Source organism: Arachis ipaensis, chromosome B6, assembly GCF_059453495.1.
Source record: "Arachis ipaensis isolate K30076 ecotype BB chromosome B6, ASM5945349v1, whole genome shotgun sequence".
In the NCBI taxonomy this organism is placed as follows: Eukaryota; Viridiplantae; Streptophyta; class Magnoliopsida; order Fabales; family Fabaceae; genus Arachis; species Arachis ipaensis.
This window is the reverse complement of record NC_142441.1, coordinates 135,813,457-135,825,877: the sequence shown is the minus strand read 5'-3', so window position 1 is coordinate 135,825,877 and position 12,421 is coordinate 135,813,457. Positions and strand designations below refer to the sequence as shown.

Genomic DNA, 12,421 nt, shown 5'->3' with positions numbered 1-12,421 from the left:
ACCTAAATGATGTAGAGAATGTAACATTTTTTCATCCATCTTTTCTTACAAAATTGAACATCCATCATTTATTGAAATTAATGGTCAATCAAATGAACTAGAAACAAATAAAAAAAAGAATACTAAAATATCAAGTCCAGGCTCCATCAAATTTCAAATATGTTTGCTTTAATCCAAGGATCCATGAACCATGTAATATTACTATCCATGCTGTAATTTAAAAAAAAAAACATATGAAAATCAACAGCATAAAACCCACAGTCGTTTGCAGTAAGGGTACATGGGCAATTAAAAAAAATCTAGTTAAACAAGGACCTTGGAAGCATAGCTGTTAAAAATTGAACTTCTTATTACATAAGTCGCCAAAACAAGTCCTAATATAACCAGTTTGGTAGGCTCCATCGATTTTCAACATCAGAAATTGCTACCTAAATCATGTAGATCATGTCACAATGCTCAACTTTAGCCATTCATCCAGTATAATTTTCCCACCGCAAGTATTAAAAAAATCAAACAGACAAATTAACTTGAAAAAATTCAAGGCAACACATTTTTTTATTTCGATCTGGTGTGTCAAAGGGACTAATCATATAGACTTACTCACGGCTTTAAAAGTCTAAAGCTGGTTTATTTATCACACCTATCTCTTCAATATCAAACATACATAATCAGATAATTTAACAATTTTTCAATTGTGACAGCCTTTTAGGTTAGATTTTGTAATGAACAAAAAAATTTAACATCCTCAACCTAATTTCAAATACCTGTAAAAAATATTTAACCATCCGTTCATGTAGAAAATGACCATCCGATTTAGATTCGTTAAACAACTCATAAAGCAACATATTCATAGCACGTGCTTCACACGAATTGCTGACCTACTAATACCCGGAGGCAAAACAAACCCAAATACAGTAAACTATTAAAAAACAAGACGTGAAAACCCAGATGCTCAGAAACATGTACGTGTCATTATTCCTTTCAACTTCCATATGTTCACAAACACTTGGAGAAGTCAAACAGGCCCAGAAATTTTCGCAAGCAGCAAAACTATTCTATGCAACGAGAAGATAAAAGTTACTATGAAGATATAAACCTTCAATTAACGGTTATCGGGTTACTGACCTTCAATTTGGGAAGGGAAACACAGCACACGGCTTCTCTTGTTGTATCCGAGGATGACTCCAAGCAACGCGAACATGCAAGGGCTATAACCTACGGAGATTGCGGGTAAAGGACAACGCCGATGGTTTCTGGGCGACTTCCATGCGACGGGGCCACGGATGCTCGCATACTGCTTCACGTCTTCACAATGGAGGCGCCGGGGGATGGTCGGTTCCGCGGGTGGTAGGATGGACGACAGGTTGCAGCGAAAAAGAAGCGGCTAATGTGGGAAGGTCCCCCTTCGTCAATGCCATTTCAAATGGCGGTGAGGGAAGGGTAACATTTCCTTTCCTGAATGGTGTTCGAAAGGTAGGGAAGGGGAAAGATTTTTACTGTTGGGTCAAAAAAGGGGGGGTGTGGATGGGATTATTACGATGGTAGTAATTAAGATAATTAAAATTAGGACTTAGGGAAAGAGGTGTTTACGAGTATACTTATGTTAGTAATTTAATTGGGATAGTTTCTAGGGCCCGTTGTTCATATTGTTCAAGTAAGTCATTGTCTCCCTAGCATTCCCCTTATAAATTTGAGGGACCATTTTGAGTATCAAGTACAATTTTAGAGATCACTTTAATGCTTAACTCTCTCTGAAAAATTTAAAAATATGACAAAAAGAATAAATATTAAATATATATTTAAAAAATGATTTTAACAATCAAATTTTGATGTAAATTTTTACAATCATTATTATTAGAAAAATAAATCTTTTTATTTTTGAAATTTAGTAATTTTTTGCAAGTGAAATTTTTTATTATGAATGACCACATATTTTAAAAAAAAATTAGAAATAAAAGTTTGTTCGAAATTTTTTTGTGCATCTTTTAAATATTTATTTAAATATTGCTACAAAAATTTAGATATAATTAATGAATAATTTGTTTACTGAATATAAAAGTTTTTTTTGTTATTTACAAAAAAATATAATATTTATTAATTTTTTGGTCATATTTTTAAATTATTTAAAAATTGTATGTTTGATGATAATATTTTTAAAAAAAATTTTGTTAACAGTTAAATTTGTCGAATATCGATTTAGTAGTTAACTGTCAAAAAATATTATTTAAATTAATACTGATTTAACGAAAGAGATAATTAATTTAAAAAGAGTGTTAGGAGGCCAACAAATTTTGTAATTTATAACTATTAATTAATTATTATTAGTATTTTTAATAGTATAAAATTATATTTAATAATATAAAATTATTTATTTTTTTAATTAATTAAGTACTAGTCAAATTTTAATAAAACTGCTCACTCCTAGATTTTCTTCTCATTTAAAACAGAAGGAGTATTATTTTAGTTTAAAATCATTGATTGTTGGACAGTTTTGATCTATTAAACTCTAATCTAATTAAGTCATTGTGAGTTACCAATAGCCCTAAGGAAGAAGTTCCAAATATTAGTGGACCCCTCAATAACTTCCCAAAACGCCCAAAGAAAAGAGAAACCATATCCTTTTAGACCTTAAAAAAACCCTATAAATTAAAGAGAGGAAACACATGAGAATCAGAAACGAAGTCTGTTTTCCCATTCCTTTGTCCTCCTAATTTCTCTTTCATTATTTCACACACCCCTCCCCCTTCTCTCTCTCTACTACTCAATTATCCCCACACCTTCATAAGCATAAAATAATAAACCTTTATTATTATTATTATTATGTCTCTCTTGGCTATTACCCTGTGGCTTTTATTTTTCTTTTCATCATCTGTGGTTCATTCAGGAGCACAGGGCTCTAGCCGTGGCTCCTTAGGTGATGGCATATGTGCCACTTCTGTTGTTGTTCATGGTTACAAGTGCCAGGAACTTCAAGTAAGAACCACAACAGAGGCCTTAAGAAAATAAAGACATGTCCATAAAAACGTTGCTTATTATATGATAGCACATCACTACGACAGCTTAGATATATAATTGAAAATGTTGCCCTAGATTTTAGGTGACATTTTTTATAAGCGCCAAGCGGCAACATTATTCAACCATTGTCAAACGTAGAAATTCGCCTACATAAAAGTCAATTTAGTTAAACATGTAGCAAACCAAATTTCAGACATTATAAAAGTCAAATTCTTATAATTAATTTTAATTTTATTCAAATTTATAATATATAACTTATTAATATATATAAAATTATTGTTTGAAAAATAGACAAATTTAGGATAAATTACATTAATAAAATGATAGTAGAAAAATTTTATATAGATATCTTATTTCTAATTTCAATACATGTATGTCTGATCTTTTATCTAAATCATGTAAATCGTATCTAGTAAATTCGATTCCACACCATTCACATTGTATTGAATCAATTTATGTTAAAATAGTGAAAATAAATCAATCGAATCAGCTTTCATCAATTTATGCTTAAATTTTGGCAGCCATAATAAACCAAACAACATTTGTGCAATCTAAAATTTCTTTGTCCTTCCCCATGATGTCATTGTCCTTCCTAGGGTAACATGCAAATATGCAAATACATGACTTTGATGACATGTCCTATTATAGTGTTTTTTCTTGCATTTGTTTTAAATTTTGAATTATCTTTTAATAATTTTTATACTAAATAAAAAAAATTAATTTTAATATACTGATAATATAAAATATTTTATTTAATTATTCAATAATATTTATTTTTTAAATAACTATTTATGTAATTAATATAAAAGATAATTATTTTTTTTAACGTGGTATTATACAATTAAATGCATATGTAAAATTAATTTATGTTGACAATGTATTAAGATTAAATTTTTAAATAAATTTATTTTTCAAAAAAAAAAATCAATCTCATATTTCTTTTAAATCATCTACAATTCTTTTTAATAAATAACAAATTAGTCTTTAATTTTTGTTAAAAATAATATGTTATTACTTTAAAAGTTTAATTATTTTATTAGTTCTTATAATTTTACCAAATTTATAATTAGATTTTTATATATATTTTTTTTAATTGAATTTTTATACTGCTTTTAATTTTGTAATTAGATCATTTTTATGTCAAAAATATTAAAATTAACAAAATATATTTTCCTAACATTAATAGATATTTTTTCGTAAAAACCTCTTTGACTACATATTTTTAGGGTTAGTTCTTTGATCATGTGTTTTAAAGTTGAGTTTTTTTACCACATATTTTTAAGGAGGAAAATTTCGTTAATTTTAACGTTTTGTAGTATATATTTGTGAATTGTGATGGTTATGGTAAAATTGTGGGAGACATAAAGGTTATTTATTAACTTGAAAGAAACTACTATATTTGGTAAACGTTAATTGGATTATATCTTCTTCTTCTTTTCTGAGGTTACAACTGCAGATGGGTACATTCTTAGCGTCCAAAGAATCCCAGAAGGTAGAAGTGGCAATGGGAATAATAATAATAATAAGAAGCAGCCAGTGATAATTCAGCATGGAATATTAGTGGTAAGTGCACACAATAAACACCCTACTATATATTATTCTTGAATTATTACGACTCTTTATTTGCCTATGATGCATATATATAACGTGTCAATTCACATAAATTTTTTTATTAGCAAAATATATAATTGACATCATACTGCATTGTATTTGCTAGAGTTTAATTTTAAGTGTGTCATTATAAATATGTTAGTGAGATTATTAGTTATTTTAAAGTGAAGTTTAATTACGTAAATATGTATATTAGTTTTTGTGGAAAATGCTGGTTATTAGCGCGATAACTAATTTCACATAATATGAACTTATTAAGATATACGTGTTCAAATTATTATTGAAAAGTATATATATAGTTTCAGACATACGAGCTAAGGTCAAATGTGCATTTGGATGAAACTTATAATATTCTATATTTCTATCTATTCAGAAAACTGAATTTCAGATTTTTACTAAAATTACCAGTTGGCGTTATGCAGTAATAACGAGGTTGAACCACAAACTTCTTGAGTTACATCTATCTAATATATGAAAAAATTATAGAAAATAGAAAATTAATTTTTAATTGATTAATATTAGTCTTTTTAAGTTAAATTATTTTAACAATTTAAAATTTAGAGTTTATAATTTAGAATTTAAAATTAAAATTTTATAATTTAAAGTCTAAAATTTAAAATAAATAAAATAATTTTAAAAAAATTGACTGATCTTATCTGAAAAAGATTAACTCCCTAATATTACTTATAGTACATAGATGTGTAGACAAATGACCGATCTTATTAGAGAAATGATAAAATTTAGTTAAGAAGAATTTTAAATATTAAAATTTTTAAAAGTTACGTATCTAAAATATAAAAATTTTGCATTTATATTATTAGTTGAATTTGGTTAATTTTTACTATTTTTTAATTCTGTTCTTGTTGTATTAAATTTTTTTAGTTCCTTATAATTTGCTACTGACTTTAGAGGAAGAATTTAGACACTGCAGAATATCAATGCATGAATTGTAATAATTATCATAGTTTTATATAATTTTTTTAAAATTAATAGTAGACCCATGATTTATATAAAAAATGAAAGGATAAAAATATTATTTTTTCTTATTTAGGATAATCTAATAATTTTTATATTCAGTTAATTTATTTAAATAATTTATCCTGATTAATAAATTCTATAATTTCTAGTAAAAATTTATATATAATTATTTTTTATATAAAATTAATAATTAAAATTTATTAAATAATAATTTAATCAAAAATCTATTAAATTATCTATATTTTAGTCCCATGCATATATAGTGGTCTTTTACTTTCAATTGATTATGTTACACACAACATCTATTATATTTAAAATTATTTTATATAATAATAATATAATATTCATAATATTTGTAATACATATTTATTACATCTGAATTATATATAATTATTATACTGATACTTAATAAATATTACATAAAATAATGGAATTTAAGAAATAAATAAATAAATAAATTCGCTAGAAAACCAATAGACTGTGAGTTAAAAAATGAACATCACCCATACTATTCAAGTACATAAAATCACTCATCTCAAAAGTTTAAACTAATAGAAAAAGATAACACTAATGATTATCTCTAATACTGAATCGGACATCCTTAAACCTCCATTATACATATTGTAATCATATTTCATTGACTTCCTATACTTCTTCATAAATAAATAATAAAGTATATATGTATACGTGGGTGCAGGACGGGATGACATGGCTTTTGAACGGTCCAGATCAAAACCTGCCATTGATATTAGCTGATAACGGCTTCGATGTTTGGATTTCTAACACCAGAGGCACCAGATTCAGTCGCCGCCATATCTCATTGGACCCTTCTACTCCGGTTTACTTTCTTCTTTCTCTCCCCTTTTTATTTCTTAACTTTAAACTATATTATTTAAATGCCTTACTATTTAAATCACTCAAATATAAAAATAGAAAATATAGTTTAAACCTAATGTTAATTTTCTGAATAACAACACAGGCGTACTGGAATTGGTCGTGGGAAGAACTGGGTAGGTATGATCTACGTGCTGTTGTGGAGTATGTGTCCAACCAAACAGGACAAAAGATTCATTACATCGGCCATTCACAGGTACTACATCACCTACTTTCTTTCTTGCTTCCTTACTTTTACTTCAGCTTCCTTCCAGATTTTTTTAAGTAAAACGTTAATAAAGTAATAAAATAGAGAATTAATTATTATTAAATTAAAACAATAAAATATTAAAAATATTATTTGTACGTTAAAATTAATTATTATGTATTTATATAAATATATATGTTATTTAATTTATTTTTAAAATATATTTAATATTTTAACGTATATTTTATATTAATGACTGATTTTAGTAAGTCATTTTAATTTGGATATAATATAATTATAAAATATATATTTTATAAAAATTATAAATTTAATAATAATTAATTTTTATTTTATTATTTTATTATTTTTTTTTACTTTAGAAGATTTAAACTCTTTCAACTTTGAATTTAGTTTTGTTACCTATTTTGAAAAGTAATGGAGTTAATTTTTTTATTAATATCAGTTATTTATTCGAAATTATTTTTATTTTAAATTTAAATATTTTAGATAGCAATTAAAAATAAATTTATTATAAAAATTCGAATACTATTAATTTAAAAATTATTTTTTTATAATTTGTATTGTCAATGTGGCACTTTTTATTGATATTGTGAATAAAACATTGAAAATATATAAACTTTAAATTTTAATATATTAAATTTTTTAATTTTTGAACAATATATTTAGAACACGGTTTATAATTACATCTATCATTGTGACTATTTACAGTTTTACACATTCATTAAAATCTATAATTACAATTTTTTTACCAAAATAACTCTGTTTATTACTAATTTATTCATCTTAATTATTAACTATTAAGAGTTTGGCGGTTACTAGTGACTTAGTGTACTTGGAATTGTGAAAATGACACAAATTATTAATTGAAACAAATTTACAAATGATTACAACAGCCATGGATATCGTGATGAGAATAAATAATCACATAGAATAACCATAGTATTGTGTGGGAAATTTATCTGAACTAGAAATTAAAGAGCATGTTTGGCAGGGAACATTGATAGCTTTGACTGCCTTCTCGGAAGGGAAATTGGTGAATAAACTGAAATCAGCGGCATTATTGAGCCCAGTAGCCTATTTGAGTCATATGACCACTGAACTATTAAATGTTGCAGCTAGGTTATTTCTTGATCAGGTAACTAAATACAACCAACTTAATATTATTAGAATTTATTATTTTTTATTATCACTTAATTATTAATTTATTTTTTTTAATTTTTTAATTTAATAATATATTTTATTTTATATTATTAAATATTAATAATTAATTAATAATAAAAAATAATAAATTTTGATGATCTTCTAACTTTTTCCTTTCTTTTTATGACATATAACTACCTATTGTAAAGGGCATAAAAGAAATTTTGTTTTCCTGTTTAATTTTATGAATTTTATATAACTTATATAACATTGTACAGATGATAAAATGACCTTGTTTTTGTCTTTGACTCTTTTGCCCAATAGCTCATAAAAACATTGGGGATAGCGGAATTCAGTACAAGAGGGTAAGAAGTTAAGAACAAAACAAAAATAGCCGTCTGGTTATGTATACTTCAACTCTATCACGTTTCATGCATGTAATATAATTTATTTATTTTTTATTATATTAAAGACATACTAATCTAAATTATTTAATTTAATTTAATTATACATTTATTATGCTTATATTATTTAATTATTTTAACAGTGATTAAATAACACAAAATAAAGTACAAGGTAATTAAAAAATAAAAAATAAAGTAATTTTTAAAATTATTTTTTATTGTCCTTTAAGATATATATTTTTTTAACTTTTATGTGTGTTGTATAATGCATTTTTAATTTTTAATTTTTAATTTTTTTAATAGGATACCTTTTCAATCCTTTCTGAAGCAACTTTGCGCTCAGCCTGGAGTTGATTGTTCCGACTTGTTCACTGCTATAACAGGTTTTGACCTTGACCATACTCTATTGATAATTTGATTTCAACCACTGGATAGAATAGAAATAATTAAAAAAAAATAATTGTTACATTGTCACTAAAAATGAGTTATTTGATATATTAAATATAAAATAATCATATATTGACTTTTTAATTAAGTTTTATAAATAAGTAATTTGATTTACACTTATTACAAAACTTCAGAAATAATACAATCAAATTAGATTTATATTTATGATAAAATTACAATAGAAATATAAAAAAAAACAGAAATAACTAATTTTTTATATTCATAAGAAATTTGATTATATGGTGTTAAAAGACTTGATTATTTGAATATAAGGAGTCTAATTATTATATAATAAAATATTCATTAGTTTTGTTGGTTAATTATTATTTTGTTAGAAAAAAATATATAAAACCTAAATATAAATAATTAAATATACACAAATGCATGGTAATGAATTTGAATTAGACATAGCATTTTAATAACTATCTACACTCAATTTTTTTTTCAGGTAATAATTGTTGCCTCAATTCTTCAGCTGTTAGTCTATTCTTGAAGAATGAACCTCAGTCAACATCAACAAAGAATTTGATACACTTTGCCCAGAGTACGTCGTAGTTCATTAGTAATTACATACTACCATAAATAATTTGTGAATTTTAATCTACCAATGATTAAATATTTGTGAACTATTTTTTGCAGTTGTTAGAAGTGGGGTTGTGGCAAAGTTTAATTATGGGAGAGGAGACCAAAATATTAGAATCTATGGAAAAGCATCCCCTCCAATTTACAACCTATCTAATATCCCTCATGACCTACCTCTATTTCTCAGCTATGGTGGTCGAGATGCTCTTTCTGATGTTCTTGATGTGCAAACTTTACTTGATTCTCTAAAGTTTCATGATGTTGATAAGCTTAGTGTTCAGTTTATCAAAGACTATGCTCATGTTGATTTCATTATGGGGGTCAATGCCAAAGACATAGTGTACAATGCTGTCATTTCATTTTTCAACAGATTTAATTAATTAAATCTTACAGGGAGGAGAAACATGCCATGTACTAGGCTATTAGCCTATATATTAATATATCATCACCGATTTGAATATAGGTCATCTAATGATTAAATTTATATTACGCAATAATGATTCATGCAAAATGATATATGATGGCCATCAACAATTTCTTAAGATAGCGACGGTTATTTTGCGGCGGTTGTGTGAAATCGCCGCAAAACGACAACCTACGGCGCATATAACGGCGGTTAAGGGTTGGGGCCGCAATCAGGCCGACATTTAGCGGCAGTTTTTCTCGAACTGCCGCTATATTTCAATTAGGTTTGCATTTCGCGGCGTCTTTTTAAAAACCGCCGCTATATGTACTACGGGGTGAGTTATTGTTTTACATTTTGCGGCGATTTTGTTTAAACCGCCACAAAATGCGTATTACCACATATTGCAATGTTTTCTTTAGTAATAACCATCTGAGTATAATCTAATTAAGTAAACATTACTATCTTAAGCTACATATGTTTAAATCATTGTTACACTAATTTATATATGGTCCAAAAGTATATAAAGAGTACAATGAAAATTACATTTAATAATATCTATAATAAATAAGAATAATAATAATTATAAATATTTTTTATAAATTATTAAAAATCAAATATTTTCTAAAAATAATAATTATAAATATTTTCTATAAATTATTAAAAATAATAATTAAAAATATTTTCTACAAATCATTAAAAATTCAAAATTTTATAATTTTACCAAAATTATCATTTTAAATTTTAAAATGTTTTATTTTAATGATTTGTTGAGCATTTATTAAAATAAAAAATTTAAAATTTTTATTAATAACAATCTTAACCTGTATTCTTAGATATAAGAATTCATAATAGCAAAATTCAAAATTAATTAATATTTTACCAAAATTAAATTCTAAATAGAATAAAAATATTTTTATATAAAACCGATTAATGATCTGCATATTATCATGGTTAATAAATTCAATAATGCTAACTGACTAACAAATATAATATTTTTGGCAAATATTTCACTAATTTTAAATATTAAAGACTAAATTCTAAATTTTAATAAATATTTTAGAAAATGTTAGATTTTTAATAATTTATAAAAAATATTTATAATTATTATTTTTGTTATTTGTTATTGAATGTACTCTTTATTGAATTTATTATGGATATAACTAAATGTACTCTTTATATACGCTTGGATCATATATAAATAGATGTAAATTAATTCGATCTACTATGGTCTAAAATTAATTCGAAATATACCGATTTGAATTACTAGGAACGTCCTAGCATGCATAATTTGAATCACCCTAATTTAAACTCCATTAAGATTACATGCAATCATAATTTGAATTGGACAAATTTGAATTACAAGCATCACTACTAATTCGAATAGGACTAATTTGAATTAGTGTTGGTTTGTCTCATTCGAATGGGACTGATTCGAATTACATAAGAATGTGCTTTTGGGATATCCTGGTAATGTTTTTCAATTTGGTAGAATTGTGTAATTTGGTCGTCCATTTGGTTTAATTGTGCATTTTGCCCAATATATAAGGTGCCTTTTATAACTATGATCATATATAAAGTATAGAACAATTCCTTAAGATAGCGCTATAATAATTATGTATGATATATATAATTATTAGCGCTATATATCGAAGAGTCACTTGGCTTGGTGGCAGCATGACATTGTTAAAGCTTTTCCTTCTTCCAGGTTCAAGGTTCGAGCCCTGCCTTCTTCATTTGTGGAAGGCTTTACATAGTTGATCCACATGACCACCGGATGGTCTGGTCCGATTCCAATAACTATGAACGAAAATACTGAAATTTGGCGGCGGTTTAGAACCGCCGCAAAACAAGTGCTACTTTCGTTTATTTGCTATTTAGCGGCGGTTATTATAACCGCCACAAAATCCATTCACATTTTGCGGCGGTTATTCCAGCGGTTGACTAAAACCGTCGCTATCCGTTTTGCCGCGCCCTATCTTCCGGCGTTTCATGAAAACGCCGCAAAATATTTTGCGGCGGTTCAAAACCACCGCTAAACGGCTCCAGGAACCGCCGCTAAATGACGTTTTTGTTGTATTATGGTGTGTGTCATATTATGTGAATATATATTTTAGATCTTTCATATTAAATTTTAAAATGAAAACACCCTATTTTTTTATTTAATATATTATGTTGTGAACCATGTTAATTTTTTCAATTAGATTAACATAAGTTTCAATCAAATTCGAATTAGTATAGTTTGTTTGTTCATTTTTTTAAAAGGTTTTTCTTTCATATATAATTTTTTTTAAATTAATTAATTGTGTAAAAAAATTCTGTGCATAAATATTTGCACTAGCACAAGTCCGGAAGAGAGCCGCACTCAAAGAACATAACATATGCAACTTAATATAACATCACTATAACTTTAAAATCAGACAAAGAAAACTCAACCAGTATTCTAATACTCTCTTTTTGTGTAAAATAAATTTGTTACATATTCGATCTCCCGAATTTCATGGGCTCTCAACTAACTGCCCATCTAAGTGAGCCCCAAATCCCAACAAACCTGTTAAATTTGGGGATGGCGGAATCTCTCCAATAGATAAGATAATTTACACCTTCTATAAAAGGGAGCTTAATTGCTCTCCCCAAGTATGATCATTCAACCCTACACACCCATCTTTTACCTCTCTAACTCTCTGACTTGGGCGTCAGAGTGCCTTTGCAGGTACCACCCTCACGCTCCTTGAATTC

At 26.4% G+C, this 12,421-nt stretch overlaps 1 protein-coding gene across 1 annotated transcript; it reads left to right on the top strand.

Moving 5' to 3' along the window:
* Positions 1-2,820: 2,820 nt before the first annotated feature.
* On the top strand, positions 2,821-9,659 carry LOC107647429 (triacylglycerol lipase 2-like). Its single transcript, XM_088491613.1, has 9 exons — positions 2,821-2,973; positions 4,459-4,578; positions 6,302-6,442; positions 6,584-6,694; positions 7,698-7,841; positions 8,171-8,211; positions 8,554-8,633; positions 9,146-9,241; positions 9,337-9,659. The coding sequence occupies exons 1-9, from the start codon at positions 2,821-2,823 to the stop codon at positions 9,657-9,659; spliced, it is 1,209 nt and encodes a 402-aa protein (XP_088347739.1).
* Positions 9,660-12,421: the final 2,762 nt, after the last annotated feature.